This window comes from Rhea pennata, chromosome 12, assembly GCF_028389875.1.
Source record: "Rhea pennata isolate bPtePen1 chromosome 12, bPtePen1.pri, whole genome shotgun sequence".
In the NCBI taxonomy this organism is placed as follows: Eukaryota; Metazoa; Chordata; class Aves; order Rheiformes; family Rheidae; genus Rhea; species Rhea pennata.
In genome coordinates, this window is record NC_084674.1 from 10,915,265 (window position 1) to 10,939,238 (window position 23,974).

General features: G+C 57.4%; 3 protein-coding genes and 1 long non-coding RNA gene across 10 annotated transcripts; 3 read left to right on the forward strand and 1 right to left on the reverse strand.

Annotated features, from left to right (window-relative positions):
• Positions 1–1,799: 1,799 nt before the first annotated feature.
• On the reverse strand, positions 1,800–12,846 carry CCDC71 (coiled-coil domain containing 71). 7 transcript variants are annotated; one of them, XR_009959651.1, is made up of 3 exons: positions 12,701–12,846; positions 8,617–10,157; positions 1,800–8,135 (listed from the first exon to the last, which is right to left on the reverse strand). XR_009959651.1 is itself a non-coding variant. In XM_062585243.1 (2 exons), exon 2 carries the CDS (start codon positions 10,095–10,097, stop codon positions 8,886–8,888), a length of 1,212 nt encoding a protein of 403 aa, XP_062441227.1. In that variant the 5' UTR covers positions 10,098–10,157; positions 12,701–12,846; the 3' UTR covers positions 1,800–8,885. The 7 variants fall into 7 exon arrangements, 2 of the variants coding, with proteins under 2 accessions (XP_062441227.1, XP_062441228.1); XR_009959653.1 differs by having other exon boundaries at positions 1,800–4,583; positions 4,932–10,157; XR_009959655.1 differs by having other exon boundaries at positions 1,800–2,469; positions 4,342–10,157.
• A 241-nt stretch (positions 12,847–13,087) lies between these two features.
• LOC134145888 (uncharacterized) lies at positions 13,088–17,860 on the forward strand. The gene is made up of 5 exons (XM_062585898.1): positions 13,088–13,250; positions 13,483–13,868; positions 14,568–14,728; positions 15,142–15,274; positions 16,972–17,860. Exons 1-5 carry the CDS (start codon positions 13,088–13,090, stop codon positions 17,176–17,178), a joined length of 1,050 nt encoding a protein of 349 aa, XP_062441882.1. The 3' UTR covers positions 17,179–17,860.
• A 671-nt stretch (positions 17,861–18,531) lies between these two features.
• Positions 18,532–21,300, forward strand: KLHDC8B (kelch domain containing 8B). The gene is made up of 5 exons (XM_062585615.1): positions 18,532–19,017; positions 19,793–19,957; positions 20,107–20,331; positions 20,456–20,557; positions 20,853–21,300. The coding sequence occupies exons 1-5, from the start codon at positions 18,645–18,647 to the stop codon at positions 21,047–21,049; spliced, it is 1,062 nt and encodes a 353-aa protein (XP_062441599.1). The 5' UTR covers positions 18,532–18,644; the 3' UTR covers positions 21,050–21,300.
• A 1,216-nt stretch (positions 21,301–22,516) lies between these two features.
• Positions 22,517–23,574, forward strand: LOC134145918 (uncharacterized). Its single transcript, XR_009959712.1, has 3 exons — positions 22,517–22,636; positions 22,784–22,928; positions 23,258–23,574. It is a non-coding gene; the product is annotated as an uncharacterized LOC134145918 (long non-coding RNA).
• The last annotated feature ends 400 nt before the right edge of the window (positions 23,575–23,974 follow it).

The following is a 23,974-nucleotide window of genomic DNA, read 5'->3' on the forward strand; positions in this document are numbered from 1 at the left end:
AGCTGTTGGAGCTAAAAGTGCTGACAAGAACCAGCAGGAAGCGGCTGGCTCCAAATTAGGTCCAGAAAGTGGCAGATGAGTACCTGGAAGCACGAGGGGCCAGAGAAGACACAGCCCTGGCTGGGGATCCTGGAGAGTCCTGTGCAATGGGGGGCTACAAGGCTATTGGGAAAGGGAGTAGATACAGAGCAGTAGGAGCAATCCACAGGCCAGGAGAAATTTTTCCCAGGAAGGCTTGTGGAGCTCAGCCAGCTTGTCTCATCTGCAGGGGCAGGAGCAGCATCCAAACACTGCTGGTGAGGAGGAACCCAGGGAGGACAGGTCCTTAATGCTTCACAGGTCATCTGGCAGGGAGCTGAGCCCCTTTCCAGGCAGGTGATAACTCCTACAGAGACCTCCAGGGCAGGAGGTCCTCAGTCAAATAAGCTCTCGAGCGCAGTGTAAGCCACAGGCAGCCTGTAGCCTGGGCAGCTCCATCCCCGGAGCAGCGAAGGCCCAGCAAATTCAGCCACCAGCAAAGTTTCCCTTCCCAAGCCACCCCCGCACGCTGAGGCCAGGCCTGCTCTCAGCTGCTTCTCCCCCACACGCCCGCAGCGCCTGCTGCGGCTCCGCTGCTGTCCACCCTGGGCTCGCGGAGGGAATTCAGCCCAGATCACGTGGTCCGCAGCGCGGCGGGAAGGGGAGAGGACGCAGGCGGGGGGAGCAAGCTCTCCTCCGCTGCACACGGATCTGCCAGCAATTCTGACTCAGCTCTCAGTCACCAGCATGTCAAAGCTGCTGAATATCCACAGTTACCTTGGAAATCAGCAACTTGAGCTCCACCAACACCTCTCAGGAGTAATTAGTGCACTTTCGCCATCATCGGCAAACCGTTTGGCTCCTGGCTCCGAGGGGCAGAAGCGGGAAGAGCCAGCACTTGCAGCTCTGTGGGCTTGCAGAGCAGGGCCCCAAAGGCCGGCAGAGCCTCTGAGCTCCTCCGGCAGGAAACCGGTCTGCAGGAGTGCTGGGGCAGCCTCTCACGCCTGGTCAGCCTTGCCTGGACTGACAGCGTTGCATCTCTGCAGGTGGCCAGCACTTCCCTGAACGCCCGTATTAAGCAGGAAGACCACTTAACCACTTCCCTTCCAGGGGAATTAGCTCGAGCGGTCTCCATGCCTCTGCGCCTGACTCACCCAGGCACCGCAGCTTTCAGGTCTCTGTGAGAGAAAAAAGGTAGTCGCCAGCTGCTCCCCAGTACGGGGAAGAGATGATGCTTGTCTGAGGCCACAGGCCCAGCACCATCAGTGCTGGGCCAGCGCACCCACTGCCCAGCGGTACAAACTGGGTCCGGATCACACGCAGGCGAACAACAGCATTTCTGTTGAATTAGTCAGCCACAATACTGGCTGCAGATCAGGCAGATGCAGAAAGAAGTTAGAGGATGAGCAGACAGTCAGGACCTGGCAAAGAGCCTGTCAGCACAGAGTCAACCCAACACGTATCTAGAAACTAAACTAGCAGATTTATGCCAGTTTACACTGGTTCAGCACCAGTAGCACTTGTTTGGAACATTTTCGATCCTGAGCCAGGCATTCTTGAACTGGATTTAGGTAACCCCAAACCCCACGGGGCATTCAGCGCTGCACTGGCAGGAATCGGAGTGGGAGGAAGAGAGCAGCGGCGGCAGTCTCCAGCTAGGCATGTCCTGCACAGTGGCCAAGCACACCGGAGACACCGCTCCGTTGAGATCAGCTGGGGTTCAAGTTGGGAGCCCCAAGAGGAACGGCCTGGCAGGGCCCAAAGACAAGTTGGACACGCTGGGCGGTTCTGAGCACCATTTTACTGAAGGGCTGGACACCTGCTGGGACTTCATAACAAAAAGTTCACTTCATGTAAGAAAAAAGACAGTCTGTTTTTTGTCCCATTCCCTCTCAAGAGCGGAATAATACTAACACTGCCTTTTCACTAAACAATGCCATTCCAAAATATACAACACAGTGTGGAGCAGCCCAGCCTCATATTAAACATTAAATATTAATATAGCTTCAAAAACATTCTACACAAACAAATGAAACAGTATAAAGTTCATACAAGAACAAAGTGATCAGTTGTAAATTCGCCATACAAAAGTTTGTTACTCGTCCTTCTGCTGGGCGATGGCCGTTTCCCATTGGGCTCGCTGGGACAGGGAAGCTGCGGGGCGCTGGCACGAGCAGTCTGGGCATGGCAGGTCCCTGCTCCCACGGGCGTCGCTCAGGATTTCCGGCCACCGGGGAACATCTGTGGCTAAGCTGGCTGCACCAGTCCCAGCCAGAGCGAGTCGGTCACACTGCAGTCATGGAGCCAGTTCTCTTGGAGACGATGGTCGGCAAAGATGAGTTCACGGGGCTGGGCAGTGCCTCTCGCTACCCTAGATCCCCCATGCCCCACAGACCGACTGCTGTGCCACTGCTCTGGAAATAATGTTCCTCAGAAATGCTGCATCAGGAACTATGAGGAGAAAATGACATTACACTCCGGACACTGCATCCTCCCCATGACAAATTCCAATGCTAATCACGTCCCTTCCTGGGCCTTGGTAGTCTGACGGGCTGGGGCACGTTTCAAAGTGCTCTGCTTTGAATTCTAGGCCCCTGAGGGAGGAGGGGAGGCATCTCTGGGGGCAGCTTTGCAGCACCCTCTCTTTTATATCAGCACTGTGTGCCTGACTGTCTGTGGGAATCATCAGACTCTCACAGGGGCTGCCTGTAGCAACAGGAAGGGAAAGGGCTAATTAAGACAATGAGGAGAGAGGCCCAGACGATAATAAGGCCTTTCAGGGACTCCCCAGGGGCAAGGCCTAATCATCCCCGCAGGGGAAGTTATTTCAGATGCTCATACAAGGAAGAGCTGCCCTCTCTGTGAGGGCTTCCAGAGGGAACAAACCAGCACATACTGGGGGCTCTCCAAGCTGAGAGCTTGGACCTTCCTGCGCTTCCCTTCCTCGTGACCACCTAAGCAAAGCCAGTTTGTGCAACTAATGAGAGATGGAAACCAAAGGCTCAAGGAGGTGCTTGCTTCAAAAAGGCATCTCCCTGCCCTCCAGGGCCTGCAGCACCAAGTGCCTCACGTAATGCCACCAGACAGAGAAGGAAAGACTCCTTTAGCTGCCAGGGATGGAGTTCAAGAAGTGCTACCAGTATGCTACATACTTAGCTCCCTCTATTTGGGGAAATCCTCCTGTAGCAGAAGCAAACAAAGCTGGTCAGACGGACACTGCTGGCATCTTTGGTTTTTCCTAATCCCAGCTTCTTCATTTTTCACCAGACTCCTCTATCTTCTTAAGCAAACTGAGGGGTCCAGTCACAGCACCACTGCTTTGGAGGCAGCAACCAGCCAAGCTGTTTAGTGCTAATGCTGTCACATCTACAGATACTGTAGAGTCGACAGCTGAGGTTGAGCTGGTGATGAGGGCTGGCTCTCCTGCCATCTGGGACAAGGTCTCTGCTCCAGAGTCAGCAAGGCACCTGGCACCTGTCTAACAGCATCCAGCTCCAGGCAGGAGCAGTCTGCAAGGAGAAGGAAACCTGAGCATGGCACAGAGCCCAGGAGCGTGAGGGCCTGGGAACCACCTTCCTTGATACCCTCTCCAAGGACGGTCCCAGCCTGCCCAGCTCAGAAAGAAAAGTGCTGCAGCACCTTCGAGAAGGCAAAAGCTGCCACAGAACAGTGCTTTTCCTCAAGCCACCTCAGCTCCCGGAAAGCTGCCTCCATCTGACCACAGGATCAGAAAGGCCAGTGTCGCTTTGTATACTGAAAAATAGAAAGTCACTTCCACCCAAACCAAGCTGCTTGAGCTGCAGGTGCTCCTCGCAGCATGGCACGAACTCTGCCAAGCATGGCAGAAACCAGGATCCACCCACCTCAACCTCCCTTCCAGTCTGGGAGGCTTCCCAACTAGCGTTACACTGTCCAACTGCAGTTAAGAGAAAAGTTTGCTCTCTGTCAGCACATGTACCTCATGCTATGGCGATAGGCCCAGCTCCCAGACAAGGTAGGAAACTCTGGCCCAAAGGGAAAGCGTCTGGAGAGACTGCTACCCTTCTGCATGCTAGCAAGATCTGGTCATGGAACCAGGGTGACAGTCACAAGTCAGAGAGCCAAACCGCTACTCAGTCTTGTGCTCATGTCCAAAACCCAGGGCATCCCCCCATCATGCCACAGTTGGGGCAGGGGGATTTCCACCCAGCTCCACCAGTGGAGAAGTGCTGCTGGTGTCTAAGGGGGCTCTGGCAGCAGGAAGGCACAATACATGCAGCTACCAGGCAGGGCTGTCGAGCTAGACGTGCAGCAAGCCCTCAGCAACTGAATGACCCCACTCACCAGTGGTGCTTTACCCCCTGACTGCTGAGATGGTCTTAGCTGGTGACTTGAACTCTGTGCAACGGAAAGCCAGACAACGAGGGCTTTCAGCCATGCCGAAGGGAGCAGAACGCCGTCTCTGTAGAACAGGCTGCACCAGCTCCTCACCGCTCTGCAGGGGACTGGCCGCAGCAGGTCCTGGAGCAGGGCTGTGCTTGTCCTGTGAGCATGGCAGCAACAGGCTGGGCGGACGATGCTCTGGTCTGAGAAGTATCCAGCTACATTAGCGCTCACTACGCTCTGCAGAATGAACACACCTCTTCCCCAACTAAAATACCAAGATATTTAGAGTTCTACTAGCGGGCTACAAAACAGGAGTAAAAAAGAATCCCTTCTTATTTTGCAAAAGAGTGCTTAAGAACTTCTGCACAAGGATCACTACTGTAGCTGGCTCTGGGGTACAATGCAAACAGTTTAGAAACAGCAGCACCACACTATGTGGCTTGCAGGGAAGAAATTTATCCAGCTGAAAGTGGTGGCAGAAGGTGAAAACTGATCCCTGTGCACATAAGCTTTAAAACAATGTTTCTACTAATTAATATAACTTCAACCTGGTATGCGATGTCAGCTCTCCCTTCACCTGCCTGCCGGGTAAGATGCTCTCCCCGTGGACCTCACTGACGCACGTCTGAAGCACACAGGAAGCCGGTCTGGTGCAGGTGAAGCACAAACTCTTGCTTCTCAGCAGCTGAATAAAAGGAAAAATGATTTCCACAAACTCAGTCTGAAGAACAGTCCTTTCAACTCTGTTTGAATCATTTCTTGAAGTGACAGTGGCACAAATCCATGTGGTAAAAGCATTCCTAAGAGAGTGTCTCCAAAGCTCTTGGCTGTCACAACGCCTAGGAACAGCATAGGCCAGGTTAGGCACTTGGATGAATTCAAAGTGACTAATACAGGAACAGGTCTGAACAACCTGCATACAGCACACTCAGAGACCAGAGCATTCCAGGCAACACATTCTCTACCTGCCGTGCCAGTTACTGCCATGCAGATCTCTGGAAGGCAAATGGTCTAATCGTAGCTATAGAAAATTTTAAGTTGGAAGGGACCACTTGAGATCTCTGGTTAGATCAAGCTTTAGACTTGTTTTGATCAGACCTTTCATCTTCCCTAAGCACCAGCCAACACACAGTTACAGCACAGTCCCTTCTGCAGCCTCCTGCACACCAGTGTCAAAGGACCCAGATGCCAGGAGTAGCTGCACACAGCCACAAGACTTAGGACTGCAAAGTCTACCACTAACAGATTGCAGGGACCCTCTGTGCCAACACTGGACTCACTGGGAAGTAACTGTCAGGCAGCACTTGCTGACATTGGCACAAGAAGCTATAAAAAACCTCTGTGACTAACAAGCTGCATTCCTTCCAGCCAAATTCCAAAGTCATCTGCACAGGAAAAGAGGAGACATCAGGACAGCAGAGAATCACTGTGAAAGGCACACAGCAAACTAGATCTGAACTCTGAGAGCTCCAGAGCTGCCTGATTAGCTCAGGTGTCCTGTGGTCCCTATTACAGATAGGCAGAAATGCTGCCAGGGATTTGACTGATCACAGGCAAGTCCCTAAGTGCACAGTTTCAGGGCGCTCAATTCCCTCGCAGGAGCCTCAGTGATACAGTCTTAGCACGCGAACATTTCCAACACCCACTTCTCTTTGCAGAGCAGAAGACCTTTAGGCTGGTGACCTGGGGAGGATACCAGGCGAGCCATCATTATCAACTGTTTTCAGAACTCAGCTCAATGCCTAGAAAGGCACAGCTCTGCTAGGGCAGTATGTTCTGCTTGATGTGTTTAGCAACAGTATAAGCCAAGTCTCTGACTGGCAAAGATTCAGACTGGTGAAACGCAAGAGGTGACAGAACAGTAGGGAGGCAGGGAGCAATTCAGCAGAGAGAAGAAGTACGACAAAGGCAAAGGATACATCCTGATGTGTCGGCCTCAGGTGCTCAGCTTCCTGGAGGCTGTTCAGGCAGGAGGAAAAGCAACTTCAATCTGAATTCAGCTGCTCTTCCCCCTAGAGCCCAGGCACTCGGCTAGAACATCTGCTCCCTGCACAGAAAGGGCTCTGGAGACTGTTCTTGGTGCCCTTATATGGGGTTGGGAACAAGGGGAAGCCACAAGAGCAGCCTGTCAGGCAGCAATACCACAGGCTGGAGTTCAGAGCCCTCCTCAGGAAACAGCCAAGAAGAGAAACTCCAGTGCAAGGCTTCAAGACCTGGCATTTGAGAGCGTGGGAATGAGAAGGGTCTGAAGGGATGGAAACAAAAGAGACAAAGCAACACTGGCTGGGCAACAGTGATGGAGGGTCTCTCTTCATCCAGCATCATGTCAGGAAAGGGGATCTCTCTGCCAGGGCATTTTAAAAACAGAAGCAGAAGAAAATATTTCCTCCTGCTCTCCAGCCAACCAGTGGCATTCACAGGTCAGCCTCAAACACTGCAGCAAATTATGATCTTTGACAGCAACTCAGTTACGCACAGCAAAAACACAAACCCAAGCGTGTGACTCACAGCCTGCAACCACCTCCTGAGGTGGAAAACTTCTACCCCGCTAACGGCACTGCCCTACCTGGGGGAGTCAGGAGAACCCTGGTTGAGCCTCAGGACGCCCAGTTTCTCCACTACATACTTCAGCTTTCCTCTCTGAGCTGGGAATCAGATACTGACCCTTGCTATAAAGCACTGAAATCCAGACAGATGCTAGAGAAGAGCTGGAATGTAGGGAGTTGTGGTTTTCCAGAGGAGCTCAGCCTTCCAGCCAATATCCACATGGATTACTAGGTCAGACAACTGATATTTTGAGCTGGTGAGAGAACAAGTCAATTACTTGCCTGCTGCTGCAGAGGTCTGAATGTACTTGGCCTGACACTGCTCCCTCTCCCCAGGCTGCCGTATTTTGCTTTTGCAGTATCCAAACTGGGATCTTACAGTCAGTCACAAGTAGGACTACGAAGGCTGTCCCTCCCAGGTGGCTGCTGCAGCACCAATTGCTTGAACATGAGTGTTTCTCATGTAGTTTGCAGATCCTCTCTCCGCAGAGAAGAGGCCTGACCTCAGGCTGTGCAGAGTCTGCATTCACATCCAGCAACGTGCCCCCAGGTGCAGGAAGCCTCATCACAGCCTGTCTGCAGCGGTTCTGCAGTGTCTCCTGGGGACGGGCAGAGCCTGCAGTCAAGAGAGCTTTCACACCTACCACAAACCATCTCACAACATCCCAGAAACAACAGCAGAGCTGTTATCCATCATGTGTTAATGATGGTGGGGTAATTCTCCTCTCCTACTGCTTCACCCCCACAAACTGATAGCAAGAAACTCTCTACATTTGTTTTAAGTGCTGGGATATATCCTCCCAATCCTTCTGCTTTTCTGCTTTGATTCAGACTCAGATACTCCACTGAACTCAAGGAGAGCCAGGATATATCTAATACATTCAAACACAGCAGATATCCTCTCTACTGGCACCTAGAATCTGCTCCTGAAATGTTCAGTAACAGCAAAACAGTAAGTTGTGGACAGGAAAGAGCAAGTAATTGCTATTAACAGCTCCAGCTTTTAGGCTGGCAACAGTCACAAGTTCATTTTCTAAGTTTGCACCTGGGATACAAAGGAGCAAAACACCACTGGGATCTGAGACAGAATTGCTCTTTGGAGCAAACCCATAAGATGAGTTCAGAGCTTCTGCTACCAAGAAGTGGAGGAGGCACCTAAAAGCGTCAGGCAGACTTGCAGGCAGTAGCCCAGTAACACTCTTGTGCCTGTGTGGAGGTAATACCAAAAGTACGATTAGAACAATACTCTGACTATCAGCTGGTCATTCTCCTAAATTGTATGATGTTTTTGGAGACGAATGAGTAGCTATAATTCTGCCTGCTTCTGAGCTGTACAAAAGAGCCCAGAATACTGTCACAACACTGAATTACAAAGAAATGCTGGCACCTTTCAACAAAACACTGGCTGAAGGGGAGGAGGAACAAAAGCTATTGAACCCAATCCCAGAAGAGTGGAAGAAGTGCATCTTCCCACAGTTCCTGGGCAATATGCACATATATAGATATATAGATATATAGATAATAAAGTTATAAAATTTGATCAAAATAAAACCAGTAAATGTACAGCTTGAAAAAGAGCAAATATCACAGTGCATCAATGTCATGAGAAAGTCGTATGTTTTCCCCCTGCATGAGAGCACAGCCTGCCACATTTAGAAAAGATCCCACAGAAAGTGAACACTTTGACCTGCTCAGCTTGCTGCGGGCAAGGAGTCACCATCCTGTATTCATAAACGTGGTTTTGTACTTATGCAGTCAGTTCTGCATAGCAATGGTAGACAGCCAGGAACAGCACTGGAGCAGGCTGCTCCATCTGCAGGTATTAGTCGACATGTCGTCACCAGACACTAGAGATCCAAAGTTGATCTTAAACTTCTCCACACTCTGGCACCTGGCTCATACTTACTTACGAAAAAAAAAAAAAGAAGAAAAAAAAAAGTGACAAAGTGAAGAAATTCAGGAGACACTGTGAGAATGAGACAAGGGCTGAATTCGGATCACAGGGGACAGGTTGACCCTAAGAATTTTCTGTGCTCTCCTCCTCACTTCATCATCAGAAGAGTTGTCCACCTTGATTGCCTGGAATTTCAGCAGATTCAAAGTGCTCTGAGCCCGCTGAGGTTTGTTTTGGACAGGAATGGTATTTGTTTTCTTCTTCTTCTGTGGTGCTTCTCTCACCTCTGTAGCTCTTTTCCTCTTCTGCCCGACAGTCTCCTGGTGACTGCTGCTATCCTTCCACTCCATTTTCCCCAGGGGAGCCTCCTTAGCTTTGATTTTCAAAGCCTTGGATTGTGCTGCTACAGTGTTGCCTTTAGATGAGCTCCCCGTGACTCTCCCATTGAGGACTCCCGAGGCTTTGCAGGCATTACTCTCCTGCAGCACACCACCCTTTGGTCCCTTCAGAAGATTTAATGTGAGGGTGGCACAATCTGGTCCTTTCTTCAGACGCTTATAACCCTTAGCTTCTGTTATTTTAGTGCTCTTGCCTGAGGAAGACTGCCTCGGTGGACTCGAAGCCTTGAGGAGTTTAAGGTCTGAGGGCGAGATTCCAAGATGCCCCTGTTTGTACTTGGATTCCAAACAGGATGCGGTGGTTTTCAGTGGCACCAGAGCTTCCAGAACCACAGACAGTCTCATTGCTGGATATACATCAGGATACATATTCGCAGGAAAGCCCACTGCCGAGGCCTTAGATGTGCCAGATCTTGTCTGCTTCAGGGAGTTTAGCAGCAGATTTGTGGAATTACTTTTAGAGACAGGCTTAGCAGAGACCTTAGAAGAGTTCACGGAAATGCTGGTGGATGAAGCGGGCACCTTTGCCACAGCTGCTGTGTTTCTAGCTGGAGTTTTAGCAGAATCGGATGCGGTTGCAGCAGCAGCGGTTGCTGCAGTGGAAACATGTTGTGTGCTCTCTTTTGCTTGATTAGGCGTGTCTGCTGTACATGAACTGTAACCATATACATCTTTACTCCTTAGGATTGTGGGCTGATAGCCTTCCTCCTTGAGGCCCTGAATAAAGGCCACCAGCTGGGTCTCTGTGTCTGAAAGGTCCTTGGACATTGGGTTGAAGACTCGGAGGGCTTCCTCCAGCACTTTTTGTCCTGCAGAAGAAATTCTCGACCAGGAATGGACAGCTTTTTCTTCCACATTGTTCACTGCAATATTCATGGCATTAGGCAAGGAGGCGCTTCAAAAGGTCCAAATTACTGGAAAAACAACACTTGACACCTCAAAAGGAGAGAGAAGATAGTTAGCTTACAGCAACTGGAACCATCTCGCATTTTTAAGTAGGGACCTGAAACCATTAAGACTAGACCTGGCTACTCGTAAACATCAGGTCCGATTCTGTGCATAAGTCAAATTAGCAAGAGCATCATGAAAATTCTGTCACTGTTTTGTTTCTGCAGTAAAACTAAAGCATCTCTATTGCAGAAATAACTTCAGTCCTAAACAAAAGTTTCAGGCAATCCCATCCAACCCATCCCAAGTTGAACTGTTCCAGCGGTTAACTCAGTGAAATTTGCAGCTCATTTCCAGTTTGAGTTTGATAAGCCTCAGCTTCTGGTAATCAGATCTCATATCTCATTTTGCCTTTGTAAAGCAGCCCTCCATTAAATGTTTTCCCTGTGCATGTACTGAGAATAACACGATCAAGCCATCTCAACACTCTTCAATGAACTATACAGCCTGAGTTCCTCAAGTCTATCCTGGTGTCACGTTCAATTTTCCAGCTTTCTATTTGATTCTGCTCAAAACTGATGCTGAGTCCCTGCCAAATTTGCAGCATCCTCCTGAAGACAGCAGAGCTGGAGGCTATTTCAGTCGTGCTTCATTGATGCCAGGTACTGCGGAAATACAACTCCATTCCTTGTTTTTTCCCCATGTTTAAACAATGGTCTACAACATGCTGTCACAGCAAACTGCTGTTGACCCAAGGATACTCACAGCCAAGTGAGTAGGAAGTAGGAAATTCAAGAAGAGCAGCAAGCAGGAAGCAGATAGCATCAGAGCCGTGCATACAACGGCCTGAGGAATGACACTCAGCTCACCCGTACAGGCACTAGGCAACTATCTGCCTTGGACGGAAGCACTAACTACTGCTTTTAAAAAAGGAAGTTGAAGAGCAGCCCAGGCAGGAACCTGGGAGAACTCAAACTATCTCACACTGAGCTGGCTGCCCAGCTGACTCCACAGATGAAGCAGTGGCAAGAGGTTAGTCTTTAGCTTCTCAACTTCATCAGGAGTGTTCAGTGAACAATCTTCTTCAGAGAAATGTTGAAGGTCTCACAGACACTATCAAAGAGGGCAGGAAGCGAACGAGAAAGTCATGACTGGAAAATTAGCACCTGAGCAGACAAAGTTCTCTCTAGAGCTCCAATTATTCTGCAGCCACAGAGCCCGGGAGAGTCAGTTGTGAACGAGGTGTCCGTGCCACCACGAATGGTATGGAGAGAAGACACAAACCTACAGCTTAAGCCAAAAGTCGACAAAAGGATCCCAAAGGGGCAGCACAGGTCAGCAGGTAGGTAACAGGCTCCACATGACTGGTTCATCTCCATCGAGTCTTCTGTAGACGTCGCAGCAGAGGGATTTGGAGAAGGACAACGCAGTTGCTTTGCAACAGTCAGGACATCTCCCATAGAGGCGGGCAGGAAAGAAAGCACCGCGCTGAAGCTGGCATCATTGGCTAGATATTAGATTTGTCATCTCAAAAATGAACAAGAAGTACTAGGCAGAGTGAAGCAAGTGAGGATGCAAAAGCTTAATTCTGATCTGGTAGAGAGGAAGAAGGCACAACTATCAGCAGGTTTTCAACAGATAGCAAGCAGGTAGCAAAATATTTAATCTGCCAGGAACTTCATGCTGCACGAAGCCCAGGAACAGCCAGAACACCTTAACAGGTATTTCTATGTCATCTGGGCTGGGACCTGACATTCATGGCAACTCTGTTCCTATAACACATGGTACGAGAGAAAGATGGCTATATACAGCTACGCACTGATTTATCTTGTCCAGCCAAAATCAAGTTTGTTCAGTCAACACATTACCTGAGGATCTGCCCTAGCAAAAGCATCAAAAGGCCACAGACCCACAACGCTCCTGATACCGATGCAGCATCCCCACAAGCAGAGTGCTGACAGAATGAATCCTTACGCAATGCTCCAGCTCTGCCAGGCCAGGCTTAGCAGTCTGACTACCCAGGATCAGACTACTAGCCCTTGACAAACAGCTGGGCTGCACAATGCTTCACTGGATGCACTGGAGGGGCGAGCGGGCTGCCAGCGCAGACGACACCGTGGCGCTGGGCTGCGACAGGCTGCAGAGATGAGCCCGTGGAGGCTGGTGTGGACACCAAGGAGCACTCACTGGAGACCACCCACGGGCAAGCAGCCTCTGGCTCGGTGTCTCCCAGCGTTCTGCCCCTCTGGGGAGGGGATGCCCCGTCCCCGCTGCCCGCCCCTCACCCTAGGCTCGGCCCAGCACAGGGAGACCTGACCGGCCACCCTCGGCCCACCGGCTCCCGCGGGCTGGAGGCCCCCAGTGCGCGGGCGCCCCACGCGGGGCCGGTGCGGGGAGGTGTTTGGTGCAGACAGCGGGTGCGGTCCCCCCGCGCGGCCTCCGCGCCAGCTCCGGGGCCCGTGGGCGGCGGCCAGAGCGGGACTCTCGGCGCCGCGGCTCCGCCTGCGGCACCCGGGGGCCGCCCCGTCGGGCGGCCCGGCAGCGCCCCCGCCCGGGAGCGCGGGGCCCGGGCACCGCCGGCCCCAACCTACCGGCCGCCGCGAGACCCGCACCCGCCGCTGCGCTGCAACCTCCGCTCCAACATGGCCGCCCGCGGAGCGCCGGAAGGGCCCGCTGCTTCCGCTTCCGCTTCCGCTCCCGCTTCCGCCCCTCCGCGCCTCCCCCGGGCCGCGCCCGCACCCCGCGGCGGCGCCTTCGGCCGCACGCCCTCGGCGCCCGGGCCCCGCCCCCTCGCGGGCCCCGCCCCCGTCAGGCCCCGCCCCCGTCAGGCCCCGCCCCCGTCAGGCCCCGCCTCCTGCCCCCCGCGGAGCCGGCAGGGGGCGCCGCGCGGGGCCGCTCCGGGCGGCGGCGGAAGTGGCGCGCCGGAAGCGGCGCCGTATCCAGGTAACGGCGGCGCGGCGCGGCCCGGTGCCGGCGCGATGAGCGGGCGGGCGGCGCGGCGGCGGCGGCGGCGGCGGCTGGTGCTGCACGTGGACCTCAACAACACGGTGGTGGCGGCGGACGCGGTGTCGGGGCAGGGCCCGCGCGCCGCGCTGAACAGCTTCCTCAGCACCGTCACGTGGGGCGCCGCCGGGCCCGCCGGTGAGCCCGCAGCCGCGCGGGCCGCGGAGCCGGCCGCGGAGCCGGGGCCTTCCGCGGGGCCCGGCCGCTCAGGGGCACGGCCAGGCCGCGGCACGCCCAGCCCGCGGGATGGCGGGCGCTGGGCCCGATGCCTCGCCGGGGGCTCCCCGCGGACACCGGGGCTCCTCCCCGGGGACGCCCGGGGCTCAGCTCCGCTGGCGGCAGTCAGCGAGCGCGATCTTCTCTCTTTCAGGCGAGTGGCAGTGGGCGAGCGACCGCCCTTCGCTGGGACCCCCCTGCCCAGGCGCCGTCAGCTACTACTGCCGGTACGGCCGCGATCCTGCCTTCACGGAGCTGGGCCCGGGCCAGCGCTTCAGCAGCCTCCACACGCACTACCTGCAGCTCCTGGAGTGGCCGGGCAAGCCTCACAAGGTGTTCTCTGTTCAGGGCGAGGAGAACAAGCATTACCACTTCATCCTGCCCTCCTTCTTCCGCCTCCTGGAGGCCCTGCACAGCGAGGGGAGGTCTTTTGCAGTTGTCTTCAGAACCTTTGGCACGGACCTGCCTCGCGCTCTCCACACTGTGCACTGCGCCCTGGCGGGGCAGCACCCCCAGTTCCCTGTCCTGCGGGATGTGGCGGTGAGTGCGGCCTGAGAGCCGAGCTGCCGGACAAGGGCAGAAATCTTCCTGTGGTATTTACAGATGTGTCCTGCCTTGAACTCTCCGGGCCAGGCTAGTCTCAATCCGCTTAGCCCACCTGCCTTTTTAAAGCATCAGCCTCTGCTAGGAAGTGCATCCAGCTTCTCAGAAAGAGCCTGTTAGCTGGGGAAGAGCATATATACTTGTGAATTCTGTGCTGTTTCTGCTCACTAATGGCACGTGTTGTGTGGGGAGGGTCTCCTCCTCTTGAGGTGTCTCAGGTTAGAGCATCTCTTCCCACAGAGAAGAGATGTCTTTTCCTGTTTTGCTGTCTTTGCAGCAGAACAGGACTCTCTGTCAGAGCTGATCGCAATTGTGTTCTCCCACACTTGCAGGATCCTGGACAGGAATGCTAGTACCAGGGTTGAGAAGTCACTTTGGTTGTTCCTCAGAGAACTGACAAGCAACAGTTTGAAACAGGAGGAGCGAGTAGCTAGGTGCTCATTCGTTTTGATTCGCCAGAGGAGGAAAAGCTTTTATGTCATATGGATTCCTTCTTTTATTTGTCTTTTCCCCAGCACTGTCCTCCTGCTGTCACAAGGAGTCTCTAGCCCACTGTTTGTTGTCTGTGACAATACACTAAGCAATCTATCTGCTTTGGAAACCTTTCATCTTCTCTTGCCTCCAATGATACTGCAGCTCTCTGTGGACCTCACTCCTGGCCAAATACGTTGCAGTAAGCGAGAGGTTGTGCTGAGCAGGGGATCAGAGCGACTTTCCACCCGTGAAGATGGAAGAAAGCTTTACAATTACTTCAGCTCTTTTGAGGGAATTGGAGGCTTCCAAGACCACTTTGACTGGTGAGAAATAGGCTGCTGAGGAAGTGAATTGGGTATCTTCTCCTCTCCTCTGATCCTCTGAGATAGCTCCTAGTTTTGAGGTCTTTGCCTTGTCACGGCTTCTATGCAGCCCCCCTGTGTCTTCTGTCTTCCCCGTAGGGAGACTGACTTAGCTCCTACATCTTTCCTCAGATCTCCGTCCCCTGATGCCCCCCTTGATTTTCTCCAAACACCTTCTAATGCATCATCTGGCTGCAAAATGCTTCTCTGGTGGGGGCAACAGCAGACAGAGAGACAAGACTGTCTGTGTCTCCTGTCCCATTTCCCTAGTTCTAAGGAGTGAACTGAACCTTGAATGCAGACTTGCCCAGCTTTACATGTGAGCTGTTGGGGTGTCCTTCCCTGACTGTTTGCTGTCCTCCTTGCTCTTTCAGGTGGGCCAGAAATCAGTTCTCTTCACAGGGTGGGAAGCACCTTTGGATTGATCCCCATGATCCCAGTGTTCACCACATTTTTATTGATGACAACATCCGCCTGGATGACACGGACACCATTGTTCACCCCCAGGTATGTGGCTGAGCACCCCTGGTACTAGCTGCCCTGGCTGGAGTGTGTCCCTGGTTAGTTCAGGCATATTTTGTTCGCCCTCTCTTACTGATGCAAAGGGGGATCAAGGCTCAGCTCTGGTGTCCCTACAGCCCAAGAGATTAGAATCACTGAGAACGATGCTCAGGGCTGTCGGTGGGGAGGATGAAATTGGCTGTCAGCACAAAACAGCAAGTGTTCCTGCCTTGTGCTTGCTGCCAGCTCTGCTGCTCAGCTGGAGTGAGTCATCCCCACTCCCCGCTGGAACGCCAGCCAGCCAGCCTCTGCGTGCGGCTGAACCTTGTTCACGGCACAGTGTTTAAAGGGCAGTGTTTGTGCTGGAGCATGCTTGTAGAAGGGGACATTAGTGCAGACAGAAATGAGCTTGGCAGTTGGACAGCTGTTGATGCTTGAACACGAGCAGCAGCTCCGCCTGCGAGTCTGAACCTTCCGCCTGTTTCCATCTAGGAAGAGATAGCGTGGGGGGAAGGAAGTGTGCAGCGGCCTGTGAATGGTCCACAGCGATTGCTGAGCACCTGGGGAGTGGCAAGGGAAGGGACACTCTGCATGTTCACTTGCATACAAGCTCTGTCAGTTACTGGATGTGTAGCTGGTGATGGGAGTTGTCACTGCCCAGAGCAAGCCTGTTAGAAGGAAGTTTTTGGTCTGATCTGGGTGGTTTCAAGTGAGTTAGTGCAAAAGGCTCTGCTAAGAGCCTGAGGCCTCTGCTTGCAGCAGCTGCTGCCTTGTCTGTCTGCAGCATCCAAAGAGCTTGGCTTGCTCAGCTCCGCCTGCTGAATTTCAGCCTTGGGCTGTTTCCCTCCCTGATCAAGGAGTTCCTCTCTTAGCCACCGGTGGGGTCAGTCGGGTGGCTTGGTTTGTCTCAAGGCATCTGTGAAGATAACCTCAGGCCCCTCGGGGCTCTCCTGACACCAGATCAGATAGGTAGGATCAAATTATCTCAGCAGCAGACTTAGCTGGGATCTGAATGGCAGCTGAGCATCTTGCCAGCAGGGCTCATTTCTGCGGTCAGGGCTTTGGCTGTCCTGCAGCCAGTACGTGCAGAAGGCTAACACCAGCTTCCTCTCCCGCTGTGTCACCAGCTGCAGGGCTGTGCCTCTGTGTCAGTGACAGCAGCAGAGCAGGGCAGTGCTGGGAGGGAAACCGATTACCAGGTGGCCTTAGGTAGGACGGGGTAAAGATCAGAAATTAAGCTTGCTGTCCTCTCTGCCGCCGTGCAGCTGCACCTGCTCTGGTGACAGCCTTATTCAGTAAAGGCAGAGCGGCCGGCAGAGGTTTTCCTGAAGTTGGCCGCTTCAGAGTGTGGTTTTCTTCCAGCTGTGTGGTGTGGCCCTTTCCTCAGGGAGGCCCTGCCACATGTCGGGAGGGTTCTGAGCCAGAGCGAGACTCCGGCCTTCCTAGAGAGAGGAAATCTGGGGAAACTTAATCTTCTACTGCTAAAGTGAAAATGGGAGCTCGTGCCCTCTGCCATCGTTTTGCTTTGCAGGAGATTCACTGTTAGTGTGAAAGAGCCTGGCAGAAGTGGGACGGGCACGCTAGTGCGTGGTGCACAGCAGGAAGTGTGCGTCGCTGCCAGGCTTTGCGAGGGGCACGGCCATAGCACTGCTGTCGGGGGAGGCTGTGAGTGCTTCTGTGCTGTGTTCTGCTCTCTCCTGCAGGTGTTTTCAGAGCAGGGCAGCAGCAGCCCTCGCTGTGCTCCCACGTCAGAGCTGTATGATATTTGCCTGGTGCAAACCCATCTCCTGGAGGCCATTGCTGATGAGAACTATTTCCTCCGCTGTGTGCAGAGGTGTGAGGAGAACTATGACCGCTACCTGGCCCGCGTGGAGAATGGCTCCCCGAGCCAGCTGTGGGATGGACAGTGACACCGCTTCACGGGCCCAAGCCCCAGCCTGAGCTGAGGGGCTTAAAACTGGGATGCTCCTTGCCTGCTACCTGACACAGATAAAGTCCCAGGCTGGGCTACTGCTTTGAACTGTCCCCTCTCCTCTCCAGTGCGTGATGTGCCCACTTGGTTGTACCAGGAACCTCCAGGCCCTCTCCACGAAACACAAGTGTCCTGGGAGCTTGTGTGACGGGATCCCTGGGAAGAAACTACTTCCGCTGGGGTCCTTTCCTCAGCTGTGCTGTGAAGAGCTGTCTGCCACACTGGAGCCCCTCTGCCGGCAGTGCTACCTCTTGCGTCTGCTCGTAGGCTGGGGCTGGGGGCTTTGTGCTGGGCCCCACGGTCTGTGCTCACGGCGTGTAGGACCAGGGGCCTCCAGCTGCTACTGCCTCCTGCAGCAGCGGCTGGTTTGGAGCTGGTGCTGCTGGAAGTGCCGTGCTGCTCGCAGTGCACGTTTGGTTGCTGCTTGCTCCACAGTGTTCTCCCTAGCCGAGCAAGTGATTTGATGTCACGTCTGCCTGTTTTTAAAGCAAATCTTTCTAATTGGCTTTTGGTGTGGGATACCTTCCTCTCCTTGACTCTGCCTGCGCTTGCAGGTGGAAAGCCCCCGTCTGTCCCCGTCTGTTCACAGAGCTCAGCAAAGTGAGGAGGGAGCCGACAGTCCCGGCTTCGGGACCAGCAGCACCTGCCTGACCCTGCTGAGAGGCCTCTGGGCGCTGGCTTGCCCCAGGTCGCCTCCGCGCTCGCAGTGGGCTCCGCCGTGCGTGCCCCCACGCGGGGGCTGCTCGGGAAGGGGAGCCCACGCGCGGGGGCAGCGAGCGCCCGGGAGGAGCGCGGCCTTCGGCGCGGGCCGTTCCCTGCGCCGAGCCGCTGCCGCGGAGCCTCTGCCCGCCGCTTGCCGTCAGCCGGGCCGCCGCCGCGGGGCCGCGGGAGGCGGCGGGGCCGGGCCGAGCCGAGCCGCGCCGCGCCGCGCCGGGGGCGGCCGAGCCCAGCGCAGCGCAGCGCGGGCGCGGCGGGCAAGGTGCGGCGGGGGGGCGGTGGCGGGCGCGGCGCCGCCCCCGGCGGCAGCGGGCGGGACCGGCGCGGAGCGGCGGCGGCGCGGAGCGGAGCGGCGGCGGCGCCGGCGGCGGGGTGAGCGCGGCGGGTGCGGTGCCCGCCCCGCTCCCGGGGCTCCGGCGGCGGGACGGCGCGGGCAGGGCGCGGGCGAGCTGCGCCCCGGGAGCCGCGGGGAGCCGCGGCGGGCGCGGGCTGCGCCCCGGGGAGCCCCGCGGCTGGAGGGGAGCGGTCCGTGCCCGCCAGCCGCCGCCGCTGATGCCGCCGCTCTTCTCCGCAGGAGAAGGTGTGCGGGAGCCGGGCCGGCCCCGCGCTGAGCCCCGCCACCACGGGCCGGATGGACGGCGCGGCGGGGCCCGGGGCCGCGGACCCCCGGGGCGGCTGAGCTGGTCCATGGCCGCGGCCGCCGCCGCCTTCGCGTGGGCCTCCTTCCCCGCCATGCCGACGCGGCGCGTCTACTGCAGCGCCGCGCACCGCGACGGGCAGCTCTTCGTGCTGGGCGGCTGCGGCGGCAGCGGGCGCGCCTTGGGTGCCGCCGAGGTGCTCGACCTCCAGACCCAGCGCTGGACCACGCTCCCGCAGTTGCCCACGCCGCGGGCTGGCGCTGCCGCCCTCGCCGTGGGCAAGCAGATCCTCGTGGTGGGCGGCGTGGACGCCTCGCAGAGCCCCCTCGCCTCCGTGGAGGTCTACAACGTGGATGAGGGCAAGTGGGAGAAGAAGGCAGCCCTGGCGCAGCCATCCATGGGCATCTCCGCTGTCCAGCGAGGTGAGGGCCTGGGACACGGCCTGTGGGGGACGGGGATGCTTGCGGCGGGGTGTGAATCTTGCTGCCACTTGGGACACGGCGCAAGGGCTTTGCCCAGTAGCCCCAGGCCACCCTGTTAATGGGGTGGTCACCCTCCAGCCCAGCTGCCCCTGCCCATTCCAGACTCATAGATGCCCCTTCCCGGGGTGGGGATGGCACTGTGCCGTGGGTGACCTCAGGCCACGTGGCTCCCGCAGGTCCTGGCCTATGAGACCTGCTCCGCCTGGGATCCGACCTGGCAGAACCCCTGCTCCGCTGAGCCCGGGCACCCAGCCGGTCCAGGGCCAAGGATGCTGCCACTCAAACTTTGCCGAGCAGCCTCTGAGCCTCGGCGCAGCAGCGCCTGGCTGCCAGCTGCACAGCGCGGAGTCGGGCTGGCCCTGTGCAGCGTCCCCCCGTCTGCTCCGCTGGCCGGGGACGCCACAGCCCCGGGTGGGTGGGCGAGGAGGGGAGAGTGCCCGCGGCCGCGGCAGGAGCCGGCGCGGGGTGCCAGCCGGCGCGGGGCGAAGTGGAAGCAGCATTTGGCAGCATGGCTGTGTTGCCATGGTGTCTCCAGGGAGATGGCGCTGACTGAGTCTAATCAGAGCCGGTGGCCTTGTGCTCCCTGGTGCTTCCTGCCCGCGGGCAGCTGGGGCTGCGACAGGGTGAGGCCGCCCGCCGCCGGGCATCCTGCGCCGGCCCTGCCTGGCTGCACCCGCGAACGCCCCTGCCCACCTCGCTGCTGCCTGCTTTGCAGACGGCGCCGTCTACGCGCTGGGCGGGATGGGTGCGGACACAGCCCCGCAGGCGCTGGTCCGCGTGTACGAGCCGGCCAAGGACCGCTGGCAGCCCCTGCCCTCCATGCCCACCCCCTGCTACGGGGCCTCCGCCTTCCTGCAGGGCAACAAGATCTTCGTCTTGGGTAGGTGCCGCGGGGAGGGCGGCGCGGCCAGCGCAGGGCCCCCAGCCCAGCGTTGCAGCCGGTGGGCCCCATCCTGCCCGCTGAGCCCTCCCGGCGGGCGCCGGGGGCCACGCGTGCGCCGGCCGCCGCAGCGTCTCCTCTCCGCGCAGGGGGCCGGCAGGGCAAGCTGCCCGTCACCGCCTTCGAGGCCTTTGACCTGGAGACGCGGAGCTGGACGCGCTACCCCAGCGTGCCCAGCCGCCGCGCCTTCGCCGGCTGCGCCATGGCCGAGGGGGTCGTCTTCAGCCTGGGGGGCCTGCAGCAGCCGGGGCCCCACAACTTCTACTCCCGGCCCCACTTCGTCAACACCGTGGAGATGTTCGACCCCGCGCAGGGTGAGTGCTCGTCCGGGCGCTGGGAGATGTGCCCCTGGCGTCGGGACCCAGCGTGCCCATGCCGGCAGCCGCAGGCGAGCCCCGGGGCCGGCGGGGCGATGCTCGAGCGCTCTCCCCTCCCCAGGCGCCTGGAGCAAGCCGAGCCGTGCCGTCCGCATGAGGGAGAAGAGAGCCGACTTTGTGGCCGGCTGCCTTGGAGGAAGAGTGGTGGCCGTGGGCGGCCTCGGTAATGCCCGGGGAGCGGGCGCGTGTCCGGCCGCCGGTGCCGACCGGGCAGGCGGGAGCCTCCTCTTCGGAGAGGGGAACGAGCTCTGCGAACGGAGGGGAAGATCGATCCGGTTCGGTTCCCGTCCCCGTTTTTGTCACCCAGCGGTTCGGCCGCGGCTGGGTGCTGGGGACCGCGCGGCACCCAGACTCCCTTCGTCCGTCGCCTCCCCGCCTGCTCCGCGGCGCCGTGCCGTGGGAAGCCGCGCCGTCGGCAGGGGTGCCGGGGCCGCTGAGGCCGTCCGCTCTCTTTGCAGGCAACCAGTCGTGCCCGCTGGACTCGGCCGAAGGCTTCAGCCTCTCGCGCAAGAAGTGGGAGCCGCTGCCGCCCATGCCCACCGGCCGCTGCTCCTGCTCCAGCTGCCCGGCGCCCGGCCTCCTCTTCGTCATCGGCGGCGTGGCCCAGGGCCCCAGCGGCGCCGTGGAGGCCCTGCGCCTGCGCGAGGCGCCCTGAGCGGGCGCCCCGGGGACCGGCCCCAGCGGAGCACCAAGTGCCTCAAGTCGGGGACAGGGTGGGCTCGCTCGCGGGAGCCGCCGCGGAGGCGGCGCCGGCGCCGGCGGGGCCGCGCCGTGCGTGTAGCCGTGCGTGCCGTGTCGTCGTAGACCCAGTCGGTGTCTCATGTAGCGCAGAGGTGCCCTGTAGCTCAGTGCCTAGGAGGTGACGTAGCGCCTCGAATAAACGCAACGCGTGCCGTTGTACCGCGCCGCCGTCGTGTGCTCCCTGGGCTTCCCCGGCAGCGCCAGCGCCGCAGCCCCTGCTGCGGGCGAGGAGGGGAGCGCGGGGCGGATGGGGGGCAGGAGAAGTCCCCGCGTCCGAGTGGGAGCGGTTGGGGATGGGAGGCAGCGGGGAGGGCGCAGCGCCCGCCGGGTCGGGGGCGGCGATCGCGGCCCCCGGGGCGCTGCCGCCGCCGCTCGCTCGCTCGCTGCAGAGTCGCTCGGAGCCCAGAGCCGCCGGGGCACAGGCGCAGGCAAGCGCTCCGTCTTTTAATGACGAGACGGGAGGAAGATCTCCCCGGTCCGGGTAAATATCAATGCCTGACCTTTCGGAAAAGGCAGCCGGCGCGATCCCCGGGCGGGCGGCGAGGACGGCGAGGTGGGAAGCCCAATTAGAGCCGCGTGCGGCATTAGCTAGAGCGCTGCCGGAGCCGGCGGCTGCGGCTGCTGTGGGCGTCACGCGGGAAAAGTTGGAAACGGCTCAGGCAAGAGAAAGTCCGAGGCCTGAAACGCCTCCTGCGCGTCAGCGGGGTGAACTTCTGGAGGCGCTTAGGTGAGGGGGGAGCCGGGGGGCGAAGGCGCCGCGATGCTGCCCCGCCGTGCCCTCCCGGCCGCTCGCCCGCCTTTCCGGAGGAATATCCTCGGACGCCCGGGCTCCGACCTCGGCCAAGTCGGCCTTGCGCCTGCCTCTGGAGTTGCTATAGAAACTGCCGTGTGCCGGAGCGAAGCGCCGACGGGGAGCCCCGAATCCGCAGCCCAGCGCTAGCCGGCAGCCAGGCTGGCTCGCAGGGCCGGCGGTGTGCCGGCGAGCCCCGAGGCCGGGCGGAGGGACGCCGCGGGGCTGCAGGACCCTCTCCGTCCCGGAAAGCCGGGAGCTGACCAGCCTCGGCCACGGTCTCCTCGTCCCCCCACCAGGCTGCCCGCCGGAGCGATGCTACGTCCCGCCGGCGTTCCCGGCCCAGCGCGGGAGAACCTCCTCCCCAGGCAGTGCCGGAGCTGGCCCCGCGGAGCCTGCGGGCACGTCCACCAGCCGCAGCGCCGCTCGGCCGTTTCGAGCCCGTTTTTTCGCGGGGAGGCACCGACACGGCGCTAAGGGCTGCAGCGGGGCGTTGCTGCAGTACGGCAGTTTAGTGTCGGAGCAGCATGTTCACGCTCCGAATCCAGGTGTCTTTAAGCATCTTAGTTTTCAGCATCGCTCGCTTGTTCGTTAGCAGAAATTAGGAATGGGACTCGGAGCTTCTAATGAGCGCTAAAGCCATGACAGCGGCAACCGGTGAGCAGAGATAGCGAGGGGAAGATTCATCGCTACGTAAAGATTCATTATCACGTAAGGACACGTGCCGTAGCTACGCTAAAACAGTAGCTCACGGGGTGACCCTGCTTTTCTGGGATTAGGCTATGGAAGCGAGCAGAAAGAATCTCTGACTTTTCCTAAAAGTTTGGTTTTCTCACTCTTTTCTATCTCTCCTTTTAGATGCAGGACCAAAATCTTGCCCAAATGAGGGGAAGGGAGAGGCTGGAGGGGTAGCCAAGGAGAAATCTTCAGTCAAAAGGCAAAATAAATCGCGATGGCCTTGAACGTGCTTGGAGACTGACACAGCGCCGGCTGAAGAGTTCCTGTGAGTTTCCAACGAAATCATGTGCAGAGAAAAAAAAGTTAAGGAACATGTGCAAAATATATTGTTGTCTATCTCCTGGCATGTTATTCTAATTTCTACCAAAAGAAAAGCTTCAAGTGCCTGGCCACACTCCCTGATGCTAGAAGCACAGTCTGTTACTTCAGATATAAGTAGTGCTACAAGCCAGTGCCTGGCAACATCGCTAATCTCAGAGGAGCCGCGTTACGGATGAGGGAGGGAGGGCGACTGGAACAGCAGTTAGCTGTCAAACCCATGATTAAAAAAATATGTTTCCTCATAGTATTTTTTTTTTTTTTTTTGGTTTTCAGGGGAAATGGAAATGCAAAATCGCATTTATCATATTCCACAAAGTCGGTAGACGCTGAAACTGGAAAGCTCCAGACGCATCAGAAATACGAATAGCTCCGCATAATAACTAAAATAATGCACTGAGCATGCACCAACCTTATCTCCGGCACACAAAACGCCGGAAAATCCAATCCTAATAGCAGTGGAAAGGTCGTAAGTGAATTCAGGGACCTACGAGCTCTTGAGAAGAGAGCTCCAGACAACCTTTGCAGTCAGGGGACGTTCGGATGAGGCAGACAGCCGCGTGTGAGGCAGTGCCACGTACGCCCCACGGCGCGGGGCACGGCCCGGGCCGCACAGCGGTCTGTACAGCAGAGCCGCGCGGAGCTCGGCAGCGCAGCGAGCCCTTCGTTTATGCGACATTCAGGCGTGTCGCCTGCAGCCGGGCTCGCTGGAGGGAGGGCGCAGGTTAAGCCCGCAGCTGGCTTGGCCATCGCTGCAGTCCTGGAGCGAGAACCCGATCCTCCGCCTAAGTCTTGGAGAATCTGAACCCTCATCTGGTCTGAGAGCGCAGAAACCACCTGGATACATCCGAGCTATTTACATCAGACTTCGCACTGCTGTTTACAAGCAAAAACAATACAGCAATGTCACTCTGCAAAGTTTCTTAAGGGTAAAAGTCCAGATTTCTTTTTTTCTTTTAGCAAAAGCTTTGTTTCTGCAGTATTTGCTAAAGA